This window comes from Scyliorhinus canicula, chromosome 2 (genome assembly GCF_902713615.1).
Source record: "Scyliorhinus canicula chromosome 2, sScyCan1.1, whole genome shotgun sequence".
Classification (NCBI taxonomy): Eukaryota; Metazoa; Chordata; class Chondrichthyes; order Carcharhiniformes; family Scyliorhinidae; genus Scyliorhinus; species Scyliorhinus canicula.
The window spans coordinates 122712872-122737521 of record NC_052147.1 but is presented as its reverse complement, the minus strand read 5'-3'; the positions used below and the strand labels follow the sequence as shown (position 1 = coordinate 122737521).

The window sequence follows — 24650 nt, the reverse complement described above, 5'->3', positions numbered from 1 at the left end:
CTGTTCATAAACCTACACCACCAGGACTGCAGTGATTCAAGAAGGTGGCTCACTACCACCTTCTCAAGGGCAATTAGGGAAGGGCAATAAATGTTGGCCGAGCCAGAAACACCCAAATCCCATGAAAGAATTAAAAAAAACTTTTGAGTGAAGAAATTTCTCCTCATCTGAATCCGAGATGTTCGTCCTCCAGGATGGGGTCCCATGCCTGGATGGCCCTTTCTAGCCCTGGGAACCCTGAAGATCACTTTTGACATTGTGATTTCAGACAGCTCTCTGTTCAAAATTATCATCCTTGTCTTTGAAGTGGCCTTCTCACTTTGAATTGCTCTGCCTGACAACTGATGAACAGTTCAGACAGATCATTGAAAGTGCAAGCCAGGAAGCCTCAACTACTTTCCCTTTCCTCACATCTGCTCATTCAGCCCTGTCCTCTTAACACTGCAGCTATTTGAAGTCTGAGCATTCCTAGAAAGTTCACAATGCTTGGAATCCCCTGAGATCATTTGAAATTCTTTCTATTCAATCAGTTTCACAGTGCAGTACCTTTGGCTGGCAGTTAAATGGTTCATACAGGGCAAGCAGGAGGTTTGTTTATTTATCTTTCCCTTCACACTTGAATGCATCTGAAGTACCCCCCTCTCCCCCATTGATCCCAACATCAATGTTTGTAAACTTTTTTGTTCTGATTGACAGATGCTGGCAATTTCAAAAATAATAATAATATAAAATAATAAAATGCTAAGTGCTTTCAGCTCCTCTTTTCTAACTGTAAGATGATTTACATAACTGTAGGCTTCTCGTCCGCATTGGGTCTGCTGTCTGGTGCGAATCCTGTTTTTGGGCCGATGCAGGAGTATTCTCTGCCTGATCGGGACAGCGGAGGCTTGCCCCCTCTATCTTGATCTTTTGAGTCAAGATAATTTCTCACTACTGTGTGATATCATCTTTATTAACAGAGCTAGCCCACTTCCTTTTCTTTTCTGCTTATCCTTCCAAATGTCAAGGACCCCTGAATATTAATTTCCCAAACTTGGTCATCTTGTAACTACTTCTCTGTAATCGATACAAGATCATACACTTTAATCTATTTATACCATCAATTTACATCACTTGTTAAGAATGCTGTTTACATTCAAATAAAGAGAGTCTTTCAATTTGTATTTTTACAGTTTTCCCTACTTTGACGTATTTGCTGATGAATTCTTTTATTTGTAAGCTCTTACCCTCACTGCCAGATAACCAGCAAATAATATTTAAGATTGGACCTTCGCTCCTCTGTCCATCTCACCAATTCGCAATTGGATGATTCGATAAATGCATTCAAAAACTAAACATTGTATTAGAATCGCTGCTCTTCCCAAATATCTCACGCAAAGTTTAACAATGGAATATGCTGACTAATTGCAGTAAAACGTTATAGGATAGCTGTAACCAGATACAACGTTATCGGCTTCAGGATCACACAGAACAGAAAACGGGTTTTTAGCCCACTGTACCTATGCTGATTCTTTGAAAAAGTTATCTAATTAGTCCCATTCCCAGCTGTCTCCTGAGTGCCCTGCAAATTTTGCCTTTTCAAGTTTGTATCCAATTCCCAAGAGCCCTATTCAAAAAGAGAACTCTTCTTCCTTAATTTTGAGAGTTTTATCATTCATAAATATCCATGAATTTTCAGATGTAAGATAGTAAACATTTAAAGAGATGATTGAATTAAAAAAAACTAATTAGACATTATATAATATTTTATTCCAATTTGCTATTCTTTTACATTGGAGCAATTAACCAAATGAAACCCTAAGTTTGTTAAAATTGTCTTTTGGGACTCTATTCCCTTTCCTGCACTTTATTCAGGTTTTGCTGCAGTATTAATTGAGGTCTTTTGAAGTTAATTTCAATGTATATGTTTGATGTGCTACATTACAATAGTTTGTATGCATTAATAGTTTGGAAAATCCGATAAAATTGAAAACTAATGAAAATCATATGAGTAAAAGAGCATCCTTTTCCTGCTCACTGAATAACTTCAATTGTACTACAAATCCCACATCTTGGACCTGATTACATTATTTTGTTTACAGTCACATTCTTCAGCAAATGTTGCTGTCTTTCCTATCTCCCCCCCCCCCCCCCCCCCCACACACACACATACACAAAATATATAATTAAGTTGTTCCACCTCTTTTACTATTCGGCACTGATGGAAATGTTGTGTGCTATTTCCATTTGAATTTCAAAAATATTCGCCAACTGGCAAAGTTCTCCTCAGCTAGCCATATAATTAGCATATCTTCAAAGGGACTATCATTATGTCATTCCAACTCAAGGTACACTTGGACTATGATCTAAAATATCTTCGTTTTGTTTCATCAGATCCAAGTCCTATTTGAGGACTTGATGGCCATGGAAGGTTCATAACATGGTCAAAGAGTTTGATTATAAACCTGTAAACCCTTCCAAAACATCTGATGGCAGGTGATAAAGAGTGGGCAAGTCCCTTGGTTAGCCATGCTGCAAATGGCAACAGTAAACTACTGCTGTACTTCGCCACACATAATTATAGAATCATAGATTCCCGGCAGTGCAGAGAATGGCCATTTGGCCCATCAACTCTGAATCGACGCTCTGAAAGAACACCCTACTTAGGCCCACGGCCCCACCCTATTCCCGTAACCCAGTAGCCCCACCTAACCTTTTGGACACTAAGGAGCAATTTAGCGTGGCCAAACCACCTAACCTGTGGGAGGAAAGTGGAGCACTCAGGGGAAACCCACTCAAGACACAGGGAGAACAAGCAAACTCTGCCCAGTCACCCAAGGCTGGAATTCAACCTGGGTCGTTGATGCTGCGAGACAGCAGTGATGCCCACTGTGCCGCCTAATCATAGACCAATCAACTGGAAATCCAGGGTCACCAACACCTTCTTGAGACAAGGTGCCTGGGGGAGCAGCATGACCCATACAGATAATTTTACACTTTACATTTAGTTATATGTATTATTTACTTTCTTAATCATTAAGGAATGAAATAAAATGTTGTCCCTCACTGGCCTGCATTGCGCTTCAGTAGCTCAACCGATCTCACTGTTTTTCCTGTTAATTTCTTCTGATAAACCATGTCTTAGTTTGGTGGAAATACACAAGGTATAATGAAGATCTCGGTGTACTGTATTACTGTCTGTGCGTTCTGTGCGGGATTCGCTCATGAGTCTTTAAACTAAAAATCAAAATCTGACAAATTCACCAAGAAATAACCAATGGTGTGAATACCATTTCATAGCTTTGAACCAAGTGAATCTGTGGCTGCAAAAAGAAAAGTAATATTTCCTAGTGATAACATTACTGGTGAGTGTGATTGTGTGCATTTATTTTTATCTCCTCCCTTGTTCTGCTCCTTTTTAAATGCAGTTCTGTAATTTCTTCCATTTCTGATAATGGGTTTATAGGCAAAACATTAACTTATCTCTTTTCTCCAGATATGTTCACTGACCTGCTAGTGTTTCCATTATTTGCTGGTTTTTTGACAGTCGGCAGCCATTTTTCTTTCAAATATCCATCCTTCTTATCTGTACAATGGGATATTCATCCATACAAATATTTATTTGCTCCTAAAGTTCAGTTTAATGATTATCGATCCAATTGCCCAGACAGCAAATTATCACCAACTATCTTTTTGGAACTACAATAGTTCAATTCTGGTATATTTAGGTTTATTCTTTCATAGGATGTGGGTATTCCTGGGAAGGCCAACATTTATTGCAGATTTATCCTGAGTCTTTGGGTTTGTTTATTCAATTGAGATTATTCATTGAATACTTTAGAAATACTTTGTACACTTCCAGTCAGAACTTGACCAAGAGGCAAGAATATGGCACAATGCATAGCTTGAACAGTGCAGATAGTCTTCAAAGGATATTTTCTAGTTTCTGTCCAATCAGAATCTGGTCTGCCATCTATTTCCATAACCATTGCTTTTGGTCTATCTGTAATTATAGATGTGATTCAATAATGAGCTCATAATACACTGGTAAAGATATGGAGGTGTTAATTATGAATCAGTTAAATAAACTAACTGACCATGATGCTATTTCTGTTTCACTTTTTTGGTATAAAATGGAGGACTGGGAGAGTTCCATTTGATTTAGGCAATTATATGATCCTATTCAGGTAATTTTACTATACAGTGGCTTGTGGAAGATCAAGCCATCTTACAAATAAAAACATTAAAATTATTTCTAAAAGAATTTAAAAATGTACACTTTCTCTCTTGAATAATGGTGTAGCATTGATGTAGTCTTACTATGTACGTACACGCTATTTCTTATATTTTTTAGCACTTCTGAAATCTCCAACCCGCGAATGCTCAACTGTCACATACGATCAGTGTTACTTAACTGGCCTTATAAACCTTGTTATTTCAATATATGTAGTAAGCGAAACGGCAGACATCGCTGAATGTCTTGTAAAATATCACCAAATCTTGCTCAATATTTACATGGTAAATTGCATAACCCATGCGTGCATAGGTTTAGTGGAGGGAAAAATATTAAATGCCAAAAGAATGGCATCATAGTCAGTTTGTCCATAAATAGATTGTGGTCATTTCATGACATTGGGACCTTTTCTTCTTGCTACCCTACTGTAAATAAGCGTGTTCCCTTGCCTGTCTGCTTTCCTCATGCCCATTTCCAGAAATGCCGCAGCAGATAAGTAACACTGTCATGTCCGTTTTGTCAACTACATGCTGATTATCCTTTCTATTGGCAGTTTGTGAACATTATCAAGGTCAGAAGCAATCACTCAGAAGACACCTCCTGATGCTGTTATAGTTAATGATGATTTCAGTGAGAGGACTCCTTTCAGCAAAGGCAATCTGTTATTAGAATAATGGTAAGCGGAAATTAAGGGACTTCATTCTTTTTAGTTGTTTACTTAAAAAAGCTTAAATAGCTAAGAATGCAAAATATGTAATAAAATTATTCACTAAATTTAGCAGACAAAGATCATGACTGACAGGCTATATATTTTAGACATGGCAAGATTACTTTGCAATGAATATGCTATTTGGCGATATTTGCTGACTTCATTTCTCCTTGTATTAGGGCAAATGCCCACTGTTTTCAACTGCCTGGACCTCAGCTTTTGACAAATTGGTTGTGAGGCATTTACGACTGATGCACATATCGGAAAATCATTTCTGCCAAGTTTCCTTCGTGACCTGCCCGTGGGACATGACATGCTCCAAGATGCATCGCTCTATCAAACCGCATCTTTCCAGAACAATGCAAATTATGACAAATTCCATCATCCCGCATTATGCGCTTCATGCTAATCTCCCTAATTCGAGAGAATCAGGAGGCTCGCTGTTCTGCTGAAGGGCATGTTGTCTGATTGAATGATGGTGAAAAAACATCCACAATTTCTTTTGCCTTTAATCCCAGCTGTGCCCACCTCTGCCCTCAAAGCACCACTTATCTCATTCCTTTAGCTTCTGCACAAAATTAAGTTATCATCTACTTCCCCTCTCATAGACTAGAAATTAATAGTGTTTTAATTCCATGCTAGCATGAGTGTATATTTTGGGTGGAAAATATGAAAGAATTGAGTTCTACCACTTCCTGCTGACTTCCCAGGCCTGTCAGACTGTCACATTGGGAATGCAGCCACACTGAGGAGCTAGGACTTCTCCCACACTGACTTCTGAACCAATCATTTAGAAGATGGGATTCAGGCAATTCTCGATCTTAGCAAGTTGACTTTGTGAGGTTATGCTGCTTGCTTTTAGCAATTGGACAACCTGCAGAAGACATTAAAAAGTCGCCAGCTCACAACCTCATTTCAGGCGATAATACTTCTCTGTTTCAGAAGGTGGCAGCATTACTGCACAGACAAGAACATCAGCCAACGCAACGTGGCAAACAAATTCAATATTCTCCAATATATATGCAAATTTGTACTCAATTAGGATTCCAAGTTATTAAACTGCGGGATTTAAAGCTACAGCATCATCAGAACATTTTAGTTCTGAACACAAACATAATTCCTTCTGAAGATGTAACAATTCTGCACATGAAGTGTATGCACTGTCAGTGAATCTTCATATTTATACTATTGGCAGAAAAATTAGATATAGATATAAAACAGAAGAAAAGGATGTCAATTTTCTTCTCCATTAAAGAATCAAAATAATTCTAAATTATAGTGCAGTAAAACCTAACTGCAAGGTCCAAAAGGCATTCTTTGGAACACTGACATTTCTACTCAATTCCAAAATTTTCAATACACTCAGTTACAGTTTGGAGAAATTTTAATTTAAAATCTTCTAATGTGATTTTAGACATAGTGAGAATCTTTCCTCAGAAACATGATGAATGGAATGTGTGTTTTACTGTTTTAATTAATGCAACATTTCTGATTTTATCTTGAATCATGAACAGAAATGATATCTGGACATTAACTTGTTTGGACAGAAGGTATTTTTAGTTAGGCCTGAACAGACTCTACTACAATGCCCTAAATCTATCTATGCAAGTGTGTGACCGTGTCTGAGACTGATCAGAGCCATAGCATCTTGCCTATATGAATTAAATTGGCAAAAAGATTAAAGCAAACAAAAACATTAACAAGTTTTATAAAATTGCGATAGCACATTTACATACATAGGCTGGAACAATTTTAATTAAATACAGGTGTCTTCAACTTACAAAACCGGTTAAAAAGTCATGGTTTAAGCCCTCTCCCAATGAAATGGCCCCTCCAAACTACCATGAGTTCATCTTTGCATACCGAAAACAGTTACAGATGTTACAGCGTAGATTTAATTCCATTGTCATTTGAGCAGCGACAAGAAAAACTCACTGGAGTAAGTCAACATGTTTAATACAATAAGTCAGATGCTATGAGCAATATTCAGTATATGCAAACTTGCTTTATAATCTCTTAAAAACTAACATTGACTTACACTAATTCTCTGCATCACTATAGTTGATAGGAATACTTTCAGCTATGCCTTAATATTTTCAGTGACCAGAATGCTGAAGCTATATATTTAAGTATTACCAATGGAATTCCTTTCTTTGCAAATTTATTAAAGTTACATAGTGAGCCACATTTTAAATATAAAAAACTGATTTAGGTCAGCGCCAGAGCTTCTGTCTTTGTCTGAGAGATGCTCCACTGAATAGTATATTGAACTGCAGAGGATGCAAGGAATCTTAACTTACATGCTGTCATGTCTTTTCACGCCTCGGGGCTCCCAGCCTGCCTAGAACGCTGTAACGGTGCAAAATGGCAGCTCCAATCAGATGGCCCACCACATGATAGTACACTTTCAAAAATCAACTTCAATTTATTCTTATTTTCGCAATGAAAGATATAACGATGTTACAGTTTCATAGACAAGGCTTACCTCAGAGCAAGGCTGTGGGGCAGCTTTAATATGGTACACGTTTTAAACTTAAGATAGGTCCGTGATAGATCTGGCTTAGTAATGGCACATGAACAATTGTAAAAACAAAAGGTTAGCAACTGAGCCAATTGTTTGAAAATTATTTTACTTAGGGGCGGCACGGTGGTGCAGTGGTTAGCTCTGGTGCCTACAGTGCTGAGGACCTGGGTTCAATCCCGGCCCTGGGTCACTGTCTGTGTGGAGTTTGCACATTCTCCCCGTGTCTGCGTGGGTTTCACTCCCACAACCCAAAGATGTGCAGGGTAGGTTGATTGGCCACACTAAATTGCCCCTTAATTGGAAAAAATAACTGGATACTCTAAATTTATTAAAAAAAAGATTGTACCTATTTGAATAATTGATATCTTACTTCACATCATGGTCCCTAGCTGTGTAAATCCATGTACAGAACTGAAAATATTTAAATCGTATTCCATAACTTCTAGAAAATGGCAGTCTGAGAATACAGTGATTATTGAAGATAAACATTTAATTTTACCATAAGCCTTTTGCCCATTAAGTTCATTAAAAGGGCAAAACATCTCACCAAACAGTACAGAAGGAAATACAAATAAATTGTGTTACTGAGTCTAATAAGGAGCAGCCTTGACAGGTTGAGTGCTATCAGATTGGTCAGGGTTCTTATAAGTAATTTTTCATGGCAGGAGAAGCATTTTTAAGCATCACACCTAGAGCAGCCGTCGGCTTTTCTGCCCTTCGAGCCTGTTCCACTATTCAAAAAGATCATGGCTGATCTAACTGTGGTCTCAATTCTACTTTCCTGCCTGTCTCTCTCTCTCTCTCTCTCTCCCCCCACCCCCATATACATTATTATGCATATACATATCTATCAAAATGTACTTGCTGTTCCCCCATTTTGACACTTCAAAAAACAGAAGGAATTTACCACAAAAACAATGATCAGTATCAGGTGGTTCTTTAGAATCACACTGAATGCTTTGAAAATACATGGCTGAAGTCATGTCCCATTTTGGATACTTAGTCCAGCACGACCCTCACTCTAATTATTCTTTCAAAAAAAGCATAAGTTGATCAATCACTTAAATTGCTGTAGCTGTTTTCTTTCATGATCACAGTAAATGATTATTACAGACAACATTTTGAGCAGCCAGAAATTTCTCCCCATCCACTCCGGATGATCATATTTTGTGCACATTAACGTATTATGAATTTTGGTACACAGTGGAAAACCTTTCACCCGGTGGAGGTTAAGAATGGCCATCTTAAAATTGGTCAGTGCCACTAATGCCCAGTGGAAAATCTAGGCTACTGTTGTTAGCTATATTTTGCAAAAAAATTAATATTAGTTATTAGGTTTCTTCAGAATATAATTTTAAAAAAGAACACCACAGATGAAAAATATATTTCTCCGAAAAAAAAACACGCTGTCCTCAAAGGAATAAAGCGCATGAAAGATATTCATAACTATGCACTTTAAAACACTGTTCATAATGTTCCCTCTATTCATGTTTTATAGCCTTTATGCAGGCCCACTTTTACAACATTATACAGATGCACATTCAATATTTATTGCTGTGGGATGAAGGGATCTTGGGTTTCTCACTTTGCTTCCAGCAAGTTCAGCACCTTAAGAAGTAAGTGACTATTTTAGTATCATTGCAGAAAAGGCACTAGGCACACCCTACACTTGCTGTGGCTTGTTGACATGAACCAGGGCAGGCAGAAACCAATAATACATGAAGTGCTGTTCAGAGGCAATTAGGATCAGTTGTCAAGGCTGGACCATTAATGAAGGAACATGTCAGCAGAGCCACAGACCTCAGCATTTGAGGGCGAGAAGGCGATTTAGTGTGACAGATCGAGTCCTTCCAATGTCCTCAGCAGTACATGCTAATACCAGTCTTAACAACACAGTGTGGCAGTGTATAATGCAACTAACATGGACTTTGATTCAACAAAATGACTGCTGCCACTGCTAGTCCATCTCACTTCAACTGCAGATAAGGTTACCCAGCTAATAATTACCAGTTTGCCAGACTCTTCCTTCTCCAGCCAACTGTGTAACACACCCAGTTCATTTATCTTACAGATGAGGCTCACAAGAAAACACAAAGATAAGCTCAACAATATTTTATTCCCTGCAAAATCAACAATCTACATTTCTGGTTGATTTTGAATATCATGTAAAATTCTTAATAACTGTAGATTGAAACACTTGCTCTGAAAAGTTTAAAGAATGTGGGTGACCATACCTGGCTAACATATTGCTGTGTTTTTTGAGAAACATACTTAGTCATTTATGAAAAGAAAGACCATAAACAAATTAATAACATTAACAAGAATCTGTTGCATAATAAATGTGCCCAAAACCCTTTTGGCAATGCAGTGCTCGTACAGCACCATTTTCATTTGGTCTCATTACATGTACCTTAACTTGTGTTCATACTGTAGAATTCTCTCACACAAAGGAGTATTTACTTTTAAGGATCGAGATCAATGAGTATTTTGTGGCTATAATATACATTCAAGGAACATTGTTTATATCATGCTGATCAGCAAATCAGAATATTATAAAGAATCAAACATTGTCTTCAATAATATTCTGTTACCTGCATCTTGATACATAGAAAAAGCATTTCTTATAAGTGGGACCTGCTTCCTATTTCACTAATTTATATCACTCCCATCAGTGAAACATGTTGGCACGTATGTACAAGGACACATATACTAATTAAGCACCAGCATAATGCAGAAACGGAAAAAGAACTGAAAAAAACTAATTCAGTCACATAATGCATCACAAGTTTAGTATTGTGAATGCCTCATGACGATACTATCTGAAGTAATTGCCTCATGGTAGCAAAATAAAATGGCGAAACACATATTTTTACAGGATATTCTATTGATACTTAATGACTGTTTAAGGGAACATCAAGGTAAGGCTAAATTTCAAAATAAAACCAGGCAAGAAACGATTCAAAATTAAAATGGAAGGATGCCTGTTGTTATTTGATAAAATTCAGGACTGTCTAATGGACCCAACTCCATGCTGAGCTCCTTTACCGACACAGTCAGCATGTGTCTGAATTTTTTATTTTATAATTTAAGTGACATACCAGTGGAGCTTGAGATAACTGTCCTTGCAGAGCTATCTCCCGAGATTAATGGTGGTCATTGGGAGCACAGAAAGACTTGGTGCAATTGAGCTAGATCACTCATTTTCTAATCTAATGCATTCTCTAGAACCTCAGTTTAGTAAATGAAAGTAACTTTCTGTTTAAACAAAGACAAAATTTCAGACACGGTCAGTGGGTCAGAGTGCTGTAAACAAGAGACATTGGGCTGACTTTTATCAGCTCAGTGGAAGCTGGGGGACAACACTGCCTCAGCTAATTCCAGAAACCCCAACTTGGTACTGTACCAATCGGGCAATTAACTGTCTGCTGTTGTGCTCCCGTCCCTTTAAGGGGTGATATTCTGGCTCCAGCTCTTCAGTCCCACTAGCGCCAAGACGATCAGTGGCCATTGCTGGGACTGCACTAAGCTGAAACCAACATCATGGACGCCACCATAAAGCCAAGCTAAATGGGGTGGTGGGAAGGAAGGTTGGTGTTAGTTGGTTTATTTCCACGGGGGCAGCACTGACTGCCGGGGTGGGAGTAGGGGATGGGGGAACGACGTCTCCATGGGCCACAGGATTCCCGATTTGGCAGGCAGTCCCAGTCTACAATGAAGCCCCCAGATTTTACTGGTAGAAACCCAGCAGAGCCTGAAGGGCCTCTTAATTCCTAATTGGACAAGAATGCCACCCCCCATCATACCCACTGCTGAGAGAATTGGGAAAGCGATGGGCACTCCATCCAATGCCTTCCCACCCCTGCCTGCCCCTTCCACCTCACAATCCACATTTAACGGCCCCACTGAATTCCGCCCCTTGTGTGGGATACAATGGCGCTTCAAATGCGCAGACTTCAAATTAAGAGGTGAACATGTTGTAACTTTTATGTTGCTGACATGAACATGCAACCCTTTCTTAAGGGCTTGTAATTCTTATGTTGTTAACTCATCTGTTATACAGCTTAGAACAAAAGACAAATACTGCCACTGCTGAAAATATAAAATAAAATAATAAAATGCTGGAAACATTCAGTAATTCAGGCAGCAATTGCAGACAAAGAAACAGAGTTAAAGTTTCAGGTAGAGGCCCGTTCTGATGAAAGGTGATTTGATCAGAAATATTAATTCTATTTTGTTCTCTGTGGACTATTTTCCTCCAGGCTCAATTGAGTCCATGGCTTTGGACTGGACCGAGTCCAGGAACAACAGATGAAATCTCTTTGTTATTGGCTAAACAGGTGTACATTATTCCATCTCTGGGCATACATCATCGCACAGACACTGAAGCTAGTATTACAGTTGAGCTTTCAGAGGATTCACATTATTCTTTTCTAGATCTCTTTGCCGGTGGTTTTACCTCTTCAGATTTCATTTTATGACTAAGCCAAGATGCTGAATATTTGTAACTGACCAATTTTCAACCTGTGTAAGCGGAATAATCTTTTCTGAAGAGATACATGGTCTTGTCAGTTCAGCAATAAAGACAATGCATCTTTTATCCATCCAGTAACCAACAATGGTTTGTACTGACACCATTTGTGCCTGTCTTTCCGACAGGGAGTTAATCATTCTTTCGACAGTGGTCTCAGCACCAGAATAGACAAATTTTCATTTCATCCAACAGCTTACTAACAAAACATATAACAGAGTGGGGCTACGTATGGTTCCCTGAGGGGACCTTGTAAAAGTCTTGTGACTGTGTAGCATTCCTCTCTTTAAGATGGTGCAGTGTCTGTGTTCTCCAAGGAAGTTACATATGCAGATCAATAAGTCACGAGATAAGTGACGAAACCAGCATCTGAATGAAGTGGGGATATTCTTTTGAAATGGTGAGAGGTACTCTGATTGAGTTGGACAATAAAGTTCTTTGATTTCTGCACCATTAGATTTGAGGAATAAAAAATAATTTCACTCCGAAACCAAATTAGTGGCAAAACAGCAGGTTTTTGATGTTATGAGCTTTTCAATCACTTTGGTTTAATGAAGTTGGCAGCAGGGATAATGGTTTGTAATTATTAGGGTCCAACATTTTGTGGATGACAGAACGTTAGATGTGACTAATACAACTGAAATAGGTAAGCCACAGGGGCAGCTAGATTCTTGGTTAGCACTTTAACAACTTCAGCAGCTATGCTATTAGGATTACTGGTTCATCAGGACTATGTTTTTAAAGAAAATCTTCATTTTCTTTCGTCTCTGATCTGGATTTGACTCGTTGGGTTTGATTTGAATTCCTGGGCAGGAACATGGCAAAGCAGCTGGATTGTGAGCTCCAGCAGAGAATTTCAGACGATTTTTAATTGCCCGGGCCTCAATAATGTGTCACTTGTCAATCCCCTGACAAAACAGCCTGATCATTAAAATGGGGTGGCAGGAGACCACCGTGAGGACCCACAAAAGAGGTCCTTGGCACAAAGTAATTAGTTCAGATAAGGCAGGTGAGGTCCAATGTTTTTCAGTAGTGCTTGAAGAAGAATGCTGCTCTTCCTGGCCCTTAAAACAACTTAACATGAAATGTAAAACTCACCTCTTCTTTCCCTGGCTCCTATCGCTGATAGGTTAGGCTTGGTGGGAAAGTCACTATTGCTCCCTTGCTCATGCCTCAGTTTAAAACAACCTACCCTGGTGATATCGAGCCCATTCTACAAACTTAATAATGACTCCCCATCCCTAAACCTCCCGCCCTCAGCTTGCGACCAATTCCTCACCACCTACACTTTGGGATGCAGTCGAGCAGATCAGGCAGGAAAGGAGTACACAAGTCCCCAGCTTCATCGCCACCTGAGCTAGCTCCCCCCGCCCCCCCACTCCAAAACCTAATGTCTGTCATTGGGGGAGTTAAAATCAAAGTCATTGCACTTTTTAACTCTTAGATGGAAATAGTATTGTGATCTTGTTTTTTTATTGAATTTTAGCTCAAGCATTCTGCAGGTGGATATCGTGTGGCATCATTCATTAAAAGAACTGGGATAGTGGGTGGAACTAGATATCTGAGAATTGTGTAACATGCTGCTGATCCCAGTCCTCTGGCAATCAGATGATCGAGTCGATTCATAGTGCGTCGTTCAGTAGAGTAAGGCTACCATGTCCTATTAGTTGCTTGATCTTTTCAATTCACTGCTTCAGAGCTAATACTGCAACATCATTTTTATTAAATTCAAACTGTAGCCCAAAGTCAATAGTTAGCAATTTGAATAGAATTCAGTGCTCTCCAGCATTAAAGATGATCTGCTTGGATTCAGCCTGGATGAAACACTGTTTCTATCAACAGGTAGATGGAGGAACACCAACTGGGAATCACAGCTTTCCTGCTCCAGATTGTTCAAATAGTTCCAATCGAAACATCTGTTTAAAATGAGAGATTCTGAGCACACAAGAGGAGGTCAGCAGCAGGTGACCACTTGAAAATATAGGTTTCCCTTTGATTCGTAGCCGAGTGACTGCAAACATTAATGCTGTCCCTTTGTCAACCTTAACCTGTGGAAATCTGACTACAGGATTGCTGCACCTGTATTTCTAGCAATACACTCTGCAATTGATGAATTATGTCATCTGAAGTGGCCTAAGCAAAGCCACTCGATTGTAATTCTGCAAAGCATCAACACCACAATGGTGGCAGTGATACAAGAAGGCAGCTGCCAACATTTCTTCACAACGACTGGAACTGTTAGGTCAACAAAGATAGTTTTACGGGATTTATATTTGAATTGGTAAACTTTAGAAATAAGGTATAGTTTTCAATGGGTTTATTTGAATGTTTCTCTGCCTGGAAGGGACCGATAGCTACATTCATGCTGAACAAAGATGTTTGTATGTGTGGGAGTTGGTTTCAATTCCAACTGGAATTCTATTGAGTTTAGAGAGGACTAAGGTGTGAAAAATAAATAAACCAACAAGCATTGCTCAGCAAAAGGAGGCCAATTCCCAGAGACAGAAAGCTTTCCTTTGTTCTTAGTTTTAACTGAAATCCACAGCAGTTGGAGACAGGGAAAGAGCGAGAAAGCATCTCTCATCGCTCTGTTTGAAGCAGGAAAGTTGTACATTTGAGTAATATGCAGAAAAGCAAGCTCCAGACTGACTAAAGGGTGGTTGGTTCTAGAAACGTGGAAATAGGACAGGATACTGTTCATGGACAACCCAGACAAAACTTAGAAGGAATTGGATGGTGAGGATATAGGTTTCTAAAGATGTCTAAAGTAATCCTAAAGTTTGGAATGCCTTACTACAGTCTGCAAAACAAATTTTAATATAATTGGGAAGGCAATATTGGCTGGCTATCAGAGTTTGTCTAACAGCGGAAGTCAGTTGAGACCAGGAATCCTGAAGGGTTCATGTAAAATCCTGGAGTGGAATTTCGAGTCCTATGAAAAATATGGATTGAATTTTCGAATGCCAACTGCTAATAGAAAACATGATTATGAGAGAACATTTTAAAGTGTGTTTTGGGAAGTAGAGTTTCAAAACTCATACATCACTATCATCTGGGGGGAATTCTGAGGAGACATCCAAAGGCATTCACTTGGGGTTTCAGAGTGGAGTGTGTATTTGACCACAGGCATTTTGTGTGTTTAAAAGGGACTGTGTGTCTCAATGAGAGCTTCAAATGTACTTTTGCCATCTGTGTTAATCTTAAAACCTGAGTGCAATTGTTAAGGGGGTGTGTGGGGGGGGGGGGGGGGGGGATAAAGGTTTATTGTATTGTAATCCAATTTTTCCATTTTAATAAATGTTTTTCTTGTTGTTGAAACTACTCAGTAGTCCTCTGATTCTGTTCCTCCATGTTTATTCTGTAAAAAGTTATGTGTTTTGAGCCAGGATTCCATTCTGGGATCTTCCCATCTAGTTATAACATCAACTGGGATTGTAACAACTTGATCAATAAATGTGATCTTGCTGGTCTTACCTAAACTCAGAGAACAATTTTTACGTAAATCACTCACTATCCTGACTTGGTAATATATCACCTTTCTTCACAGTTGCTGGGGAAAAATCCTGGAATTCCCTCCCTAACAGCACTGTGGGTGCACCTACACCTCAGGGACTGCAGAGGTTCAGGAAGGCAGCTTATAATCAATCACCTTCTGAAGGGCAACTAGGGATGGGCAATAAATGCTGGCCTAACCAGCGATGTCCACATCCCGTAAATTAATTTTAAAAAATGTAATAGTGAGTTACATAATGAAATGAAATGAAAATCGCTTATTGTCACAAGTAGGCTTCAAATGAAGTTACTGTGAAAAGCCCCCAGTCACCAAATTCCAGCACCTGTTCGGGGAGGCTGGTACAGGAATCGAACCGTGCTGCTGGCCTGCCTTGGTCTGCGTTAAAAGCCAGCTCTTTAGCCCTGTGCTAAACCAGCCCCAGTTGTGCTAAACCAGCCCCAGTAAGAAAACTGAATGAAATGAGAGAAAATAATAAGTGGGTGAGCTGCAAGAAAGTGAACAGTATAGTATTGTTTCTTATCTGCATAAATGAATCAGTATTTATCAACAAGTTTTAGTAATCTCATGACTCAATAAAGATTTTGGTGTATGGCTTTTTTCAGTGTAACAATTTGGATTATGACTGATGCGTCTCCAATTATGAAAGGATGCGGCAGGGTAAATAGAACAGATTCAAGTATTTGGATGGCATTCAATGAGGGACAATAGATATAAAATTAAACAGCAAGGAATAGGAGAAAGGTCTTCACACAAACATGTGCAGTAAGAAGTCTTACAACACCAGGTTAAAGTACAACAGGTTTGTTTCAAACACGAGCTTGCGGAGCGCAGCTCCTTTCTCAGGCGAACCTGTTGGAAGACTTCTTACTGTGCTCACCCCAGTCCAACGCCGGCATCTCCACATCACAAACATGTGGGGGACTAAGAAAAAGTGGATGAAGGGATTGTAACAGAACAGGTAAACATGAGTATTTGCTTGCATAACATGTGAACACTAACACAGACAAATGGCCCATCTTGTTTTGTGATGTCTTTGTGGTTACTGAGTATGTGCATTGTCAACACTAAATAAAGGCTTCTTATGTCTTATTGTTCACCAATCCTCCTTCTTAGACCTGATATTCACTTCATTCTCTTCAAATACCTCCAACTACATTTCAGCTTTCTTTAAAAACAATTACAACACTGGCACAACACCTATCTGTTACACTTTAGGTCGGTCATGATTAACACCCAATTCAAATCAGTATCAGCCACAGCATGGGCAGTTTTGTTATGCAGTATCCATCTGTCACACATCTAAATCACTTGATGCACATGACACAAAGTAAAACTGTTTGGTAAATGAACAATCACATCAGTTCTACATTGGTTAGGCACTGATTTGACATATGTTGCAAGACTATCCTGCACCATCCGGTAAGCAGAGTAGAATATTTAGATGGCCTTGGCACCACTAACTGTTGATAAGGTCTGTAAACATACAGCCACTTCATAAAAACATTGTGTGTATTACTTTTGATTTGAATTGCAGCATTGAACTGGGCAAAGTAATTTTTGGAATGGAACAACACAACAGGTTCAAAATAAACAAAGTTTTTGTGTTCGCCTCTTAAGAACCATTGTAATGTAAGCTCATTATGCAAAGGCCAAGGTATGAGTAAAATGTCCACTTCAATAATCATTTTCTAATAGCTGACAATTCAAGGGATGTAATTAGATTTGCACTATGACAATCAGTTTTTAAAAACTATTCTTCTAAATATATTTCAGTAACAATAACAACATATTCTATAATTCACTGGGACAGATATCTTTACAATTTCCTATTAATTTGATTAATTTTTTTCCTGTCCTGCGTTACTTCACAAGCCATGTAAAGATGTTAACCACTGCTATTGCCTCTAGCACCTCAAATTATTGGTGTATTATTTCATGCATGCTCTGTCTTTTTATCAATTACTTTTGAAGTAATGTTAATAGACTAGAAAATTGAGACATTTATGAAGTATAGGCAGTGTTTATGAAAAAAATCCATAAAATATGACAAAGGGAAAGCCTTGATAAAAGCTGCTTTTTAATAGATTATGGCAAAGTGATCCTGCCAGAAGCTGACAACTGACTCCTCTGAGATCACTCATTTTTATGGGATTAATTTTTCCGTACTATAAATGAAGTTAAGCATCCTAATTGATCTGTACACACAGTACAGTATTTCAGCACAAAACCTTATAACCTTCCTTATACTCTGTTATGCTGATCCTTGGTTAATTATCTTCTACTGATAACTGAGAAAGACATTTCTGCTGGGAAATTAAACTGATCGTTCTCCTGATTTAGCCTGGATTTTATTCCGCCTGGAATGATTCTTGCCCATCATCAACTTTGGTGTCAATAAGAGTCTGTAATTCATCCCATCAATTTTACTGACTACTAAAGGGGAACAAATATTTAAAAACAGAATTTGGCTAAAATACTCAACAGCAAAAGTTAATGAGCTATAAATTATAATCCCCTACAATAATTATGACCAAGGCTTTAGGCAAAATGTTCCCCAGAGATTACTAAAATATGAAAATCATTATTCTATCATTGTCACTGTAAAACACTGTGACTGTCTTCACTTCTCAAGTACTGGATGATGCACAATATAAATTCTTACGCCTTCAGATTCTGGGTCTGAAACCTCCGAGTGGCTTGGATTATGTGTCTCCCAGCAGGGTAGCATGGTGGTTAGCATAAATGCTTCACAGCTCCAGGGTCCCAGGTTCGATTCCCGGCTGGGTCACTGTCTGTGTGGAGTCTGCACGTCCTCCCCCTGTGTGCGTGGGTTTCCTCCGGGTGCTCCGGTTTCCTCCCACAGTCCAAAGATGTGCGGGTTAGGTGGATTGGCCATGCTAAATTGCCCGTAGTGTCCTAATAAAAGTAAGGTTAAGGGGGGGGTTGTTGGGTTACGGGTATAGGGTGGATACGTGGGTTTGAGTAGGGTGATCATGGCTCGGCACAACATTGAGGGCCGAAGGGCCTGTTCTGTGCTGTACTGTTCTATGTTCTATGTTCTATACATTTTAAGAGTCCTAATTGGGATTTTCGCAGTACCCATTCCAGTTTATGAAGGAAATCACTCCATATTGCAAACATGTTTCCACATTTAGCAAAAATCAATTCTTAAGTAAAAATCCAGCACACTTTTCACTTTGTTTTTAAAAAATAAACCTTTTCATGTGAGATGACTCGAGGCACAACAGCATGGGAGGACAAGCAAAGGAGGCAGCATTCTTTAAAGCTGAAAATCAGCCCACTGGTGATTCTGGCACCTGGATGGGCTTTATTAACAGGACTAAAAGACTCCTGCCTCCAGGTACCTACAGCTGCCTGCAGCAGATTACAGTACCAAACAGAGGTGACAGTTGTCAGCTCTGTCAATAAATACATCCATTGCTGTCGTAGTATTTAATTTTGCATATTAAAGATATGATGTTTTGGATCCATTTTAATGATGCAAATCACTTAAACGTTATTAACATGCTGTGATTAAAATGGTTATTTTGCATCAATGCATCAGTCTTGTTCTTCACACAATATACACAACAACAACAAAATATGATGTTCTCTTGCGGTTTCGAACATAGCCAGTAGTAGCTTTCACCTCCCTACAGGAACATCATTAGCTGCAGGCTACTATGGTAATTAGCTGCCGGAGTCGAGAAGTTCTATTGGTAACATATCTTGCTTCCTTATGCACTTAGTTTGCTATCACAACATAACAAATACATTCTAGAGAGAAGATACTTATTAACATCAAAGGTTATGCAGGTCTTAATGAGTGTAATTTAGTACAGGAAGGATAATCCTTGCATCAGTCCTTAACCACTATCACTGCTTACCTTGACTGACTGACTGTAAGGTCCTATGTTAGCAGGAGCCCAATGTGAAATACTCTGAACATGCATGACCTCCTTTTGCTGTTTGATTGTATCTGGCAAAGTTAACTCATATTTATGCACGAGGCAATCAATTTGGAGTGGCACTCCATCAGGTAGTGGGGCTTCCACACAAACCCTATAAAAATACAAGGAGAATAATTCAGAATAACTTCATGCATCGTTTCAACTTTAGCACTTTCACTGGTCCACTTGGTTAGACTGTGGTGGATTTGGAGTTTGGGGGGGGGGGGGGCGCTCCACGCAGCATCGTTTTCAACCCTCAACATAGTCAAAAGACATGTAGCTCCCTCAAAAGGACATAGGGCTCTGAGAATGTAGCCATCAGTCTGCCTGATTGTGAAGAATGGTTTCACACCTCGGAACATGCATCCAATCTAACTTCCAGGTTCTTTTTGATGCAAGACCTTTACCGACCATGTGGTCCGAGGAAAGAAGTGGATGCCGGCATTACCAGATTCCATTTTTAAGCAGTATCCTTGGATTTAGACCCTATGATTTCGTCTTAAGAGTTAAATTTTTTAAAATTTTTTAATTTTTTTTAAAATTTAGAGTACCCAATTATTTTTTCCAATTAAGGGGCAATTTAGCGTGGCCAATTCACCTAACCTGCACATCTTTGGGTTGTGGGGCGAAACCCACGCAGACACGGGGAGAATGTGCAAACTCCACACGGACAGTGACCCAGGGCCGGGATTCGAACCCGGGTCCTCAGCGCCGTAGGCAGCAATGCTAACCACTGTGCCACCGTGCCGTCTTAAGAGTTAAAAGGTGAAAGAGTAATAATTCCTTCTCCCACCTAATATTCTGGAATACGCTACATTGCTGATACTGCAGTCCTAGATATGAGAGCAGTATAAAGAAAAGTAGGCCTCTCATATTGATCACGGATAACATTTTTGCGATCAAATCTCTCAAGCTTCAATCATTTCCCTGGGTCAAGGGTATGCCAAAACTAAAATCCCACCTTTTGGTGCTCCATTTTTAAAATCGCAATATCCTTTTTCTTGAGATTGGCAGTATGGTTTCAATTAGACACAGCCCTACACCAGCAATATTTCCTGCCCAGCCTCGTACGCTGATCGTCCGATGACATTTGGAAATCCGATTTGAAACCCTGGAAGGACATTTAAAAGGCTTACCCACGTCAGTCTGGTGATTGGCCACAAAGATCATTGCACCAAATCAATCATTTTGTTATGCATAATGTAAATCTTCAGGGTGATAGGTTTAGATTTACGCTGCTTGCTTTGGGCACTGAAAGCAATTGAGATGGCCTTCTAGAGGCAGATGTAGCATTTTAGAGCATTCCTGCCTTGAATTTCCTGCTGTATGACTGTAACGTTGCTTCAAAGGTGAGTCGTGGGCTATCCCACACATTTAGACAGCATTCATCCACAAGCTCAGGAAAAGCTGGCACAGGTTCAAAAGATTGCTTCACCATATTTTGCAAAGTGTACAAAACGCTATTCATTTCTAATGTTTCAGCCACACGATACTATGATATATGTCAACATTTGCATCTATTGAAAGCAGATAATTATCTGGGGTTTTCCAGCTTGAACTTTGGTCAATGGTATCTACCTATAGGTCTCAGTTCAGGATAACATTTGTTCATTGAATAGCAGAAATACAGAGTGCAGAAGAGGCTCTTTGGCCCATTGAGTCTGCACCGACACGTGAAAAACACCATACCCACCTACCTTATTCCATTTGCCAGCACTTGGCCCATCCCCTTACAAACGTTTCACCCCTGCTACCCTTTGTCAACCCAAAGAAAAAAGAAGAAAACCCGGGGGTGGTTGCGGAGGACCAGATAGATTTTGTAAAGGACACTTCGCTTTCCTGTAACATAAGGAGGCTGTTAAATGTGCTCATGACCACGTCGAGAACTCAGCTTCCAGAGGTAGTGGTGTCCATGGACGCGGAGAAGGCATTTGACCAGATGGAGTGGCAGTACTTGCTTTGAGGTCCTGGGAAGTTTCGGTTTTGGGCCAAGTTTGTGGCATGGGGGAGCGAATTATACATGGCACCGTAGGCGAGTGTGCAGACCAATGGCAAGGGCTCACGAACCTTTGAGCTGCACAGGGGAATAAGGCAGGGGTGCCCGCTGTCTCCGCTGTTGATTTGCGCTAGCGATAGAACCTTTGGCAATGGCTCTTAGGGGGTCGACAGAGTGGCAAGGGATTACATGGGGACGAAGGGAACACTGGGTGTTGCTATACGCGGACGACCAAGTGGTGAAGATGAACATGCTGCCAAGGTTGCTGTTCATATTCCAGACACTTCCGATCCTTGTGCCGAAGGCTTTCTTTCAAAAACTGGATATGATTATCTCAGACTTTGTATGGGCAGGGAAGGTGAGGGGGCAAAATGGGTTACGATGCAGGAAGAATTCTGTAGGGGGTCCAGCTTGAGAGCTATGGTGACGGCGGCAGTGCCAATGGCGCCAAGGAAATACGCGGAGAGTCAGGTGGTGCAGTCCACAGTAAACATAGAACATAGAACACTACAGCGCAGTACGGGCCCTTCGGCCCTCGATGTTGCGCCGACCTGTGAAACCATCTGAAGCCTATCTGACCTACACTATTCCATTTTCATCCATATGTCTATCCAGTGACCACTTAAATGCCCTTAAGGTTGGCGAGTCTACTACTATTGCAGGCAGGGCGTTCCACACCCCTACTACTCTCTGAGTAAAGAAACTGCCTCTGACATCTGTCCTATATCTACTACCCCTCAATTTAAAGCTATGTCCCCTCGTGTTGGTCATCACCATCCGAGGAAAAAGACTCTCACTGTCCACCCTATCTAACCCTCTGACTATCTTATATGTCTCTATTAAGTCACCTCTCAGCCTTCTCCTCTCTAACGAAAACAACCTCAATTCCCTGAGCCTTTCCTCGTAAGACCTTCCCTCCATACCAGGCAACATCCTAGTAAATCTCCTCTGAACCCTTTCCAAAGCTTCCACATCCTTCCTATAATGTGGTGACCAGAACTGCACGTAGTACTCCAGGTGTGGCCGCACCAGAGTTATGTACAGCTGCATCATGACCTTGTGGTTCCGAAACTCAATCCCCCTGCTTATAAAGGCTAGCACACCATATGCCTTCTTAACAGCCCTATTAACCTGGGTGGCAACTTTCAGGGATTTATGTACCTGGATGCCGAGATCTCTCTGTTCATCTACACTACCAAGAATCTTGCCATTAGCCCAGTACTCTGCATTCCTGTTACTCCTTCCAAAGTGAACCACCTCACACTTTTCCGCATTAAACTCCATCTGCCACCTCTCAGCCCAGCTCTGCAGCTTATCTATGTCCCTCTGTATCCTATAACATCCTTCAGCACTATCCACAACTCCACCGACCTTCGTGTCATCTGCAAATTTACTAACCCATCCTTCTACACCCTCTTCCAGGTCATTTATAAAAATGACAAACAGCAGTGGCCCCAAAACAGATCCTTGCGGTACACCACTAGTAACTGAACTCCAGGATGAACATTTGTCATTTGTAAAGGTCTGGAACAAACTGAGAAGGCACTTTTGGATCGAGAAGATGTTAGTGTTGGGGTCGCTGTGCGAAAACCATGGTTTTGAGCTGGGGGGGGAAATAGATGGCACATATAGGAAGTGGAGAGAAGTGGGGCTGGTTGAGATGAGGGGTCTGTACCTGGAAGAGGGGTTTGCCAGTATTGAGGAACTGAAGGGAGAGAGTAGAGCTCCCGAGAGGAAGTGAGTTTAGGAACCTGCAGGTAAGGGACTTCACGCAGAAGGTTTGGAAAACGTTACCCAGGTTGCCGAGGTACACCCTGTTGGAGCAACTACTGCTTCCGGACGTGGAAGGGGAGAGCGGGATCGGAGACATGAATGAATGAAAATGAAATGAATTGAAAATCACTTATTGTCACGAGTAGGCTTCAATGAAGTTACTGTGAAAAGCCCCTCGTCGCCACATTCTGGCGCCTGTTCGGGGAGGCTGGTACGGGAATTGAACCGTGCTGCTGGCCTGCCTTGGTCCGCTTTAAAAGCCAGCGATTTAGCCCAGTGTGCTAAACCAACCCCTAAATGAAGTTACTGTGAAAAGCCCCTAGTCGCCACATTCCGACTCATGTTTGGGGAGGCTGTTATGGGAATCGAACCGTGCTGCTGGCCTGCCTTGGTCCGCTTTAAAAGCCAGCTATTTAGCCCAGTGTGCTAAACCAGCCCCTAAATGAAGTTACTGTGAAAAGCCCCTAGTCGCCACATTCCGACGCATGTTTGGGGAGGCTGTTATGGGAATCGAACCGTGCTGCTGGATCTGCTTTCAAAGCCAGTGATTTAGCCCTGTGCTAAACAACCCCTGGGGTGTATATGGGTGGCTGGGAGAGCAGGGAGGTGAGCAGGTGGTGAAGATTAAGGAGAAGTGGGAGGGGGAGCTAGGAGGGGAGATAAACTGGGGAGTATGGAGTGAGGCGCTACGAAGGGTAAATGTGACCTCCTCGTGCACACGGTTGAGCCTCATACCGGTTAAGGACGTACACAGTGTTCGTACATAGGGTACATATAACTCGGACAAGAATGAGTGGGTTCTTCCAGGGAGTGGCAGACAAGTGTGAGAAACGTGGGCGGGGACCAGCGAATCATGCTCCTATGTTCTGGGGCTGTGAAATGTTGGGGAGTTCTGGGCGGGAGTGTTTGCAGCACTAACAAGGATAGCAGGCGAGGAGGTTGAGCCGGACCCATTGGTGATGATATTCGGGATATCGGAGAAGCCGGAGCTGATAGAGGGGAGGAGGGCCAACATGGTAGCCTTCGCCCGATTGCCCGGTGAAGAATTCTGTTGGGAGTGGCGGTCAGCAACGATGCAGGGGGCGGCCTGGCTGGGGAACTTATATGGTTTTCTTTGGCTGGAAAAGGTCAAATACGAATTAAGGAGTTCAGCAGAGAGCTTCAAGGCAAGATGGGGGGTGTTTGTGTCTGTGTTTGAAGAACTGTTTGCCGCCCGGGGAAGGGCGGAGAAAGGGAAATATTTGTACAAACTGTATAGTTGTGTGTTGGGGAGTTTGCTCCCTGAATTGTTTATGTTTTGTTACCTTTTATGTAAGTTTGGAATAAAATACATTTCGGAATTTTTTTTGAATCTACCTTATCAAATTACCCTGTATCCCATGTGCGTTTGCCTTCTTTATAAGTCTTCCATGTGGGACCTCGTCAAAAGGTTTGTTGAAATCC

The 24650-nt window shown here is 40.7% G+C and overlaps 1 protein-coding gene across 6 annotated transcripts in view; it reads right to left on the bottom strand.

Annotated features, from left to right (window-relative positions):
- dph6 (diphthamine biosynthesis 6) overlaps positions 1-24650 on the bottom strand; it is a 355827-nt gene that overhangs the window by 114467 nt on the left and 216710 nt on the right. For all 6 annotated transcript variants that reach the window (XM_038785975.1, XM_038785958.1, XM_038785967.1 and 3 more), the window contains exon 12: positions 19376-19550. In XM_038785975.1, coding sequence (XP_038641903.1) covers positions 19376-19550 — 175 coding nt within the window. The remainder of the gene's footprint in view (positions 1-19375; positions 19551-24650) is intronic.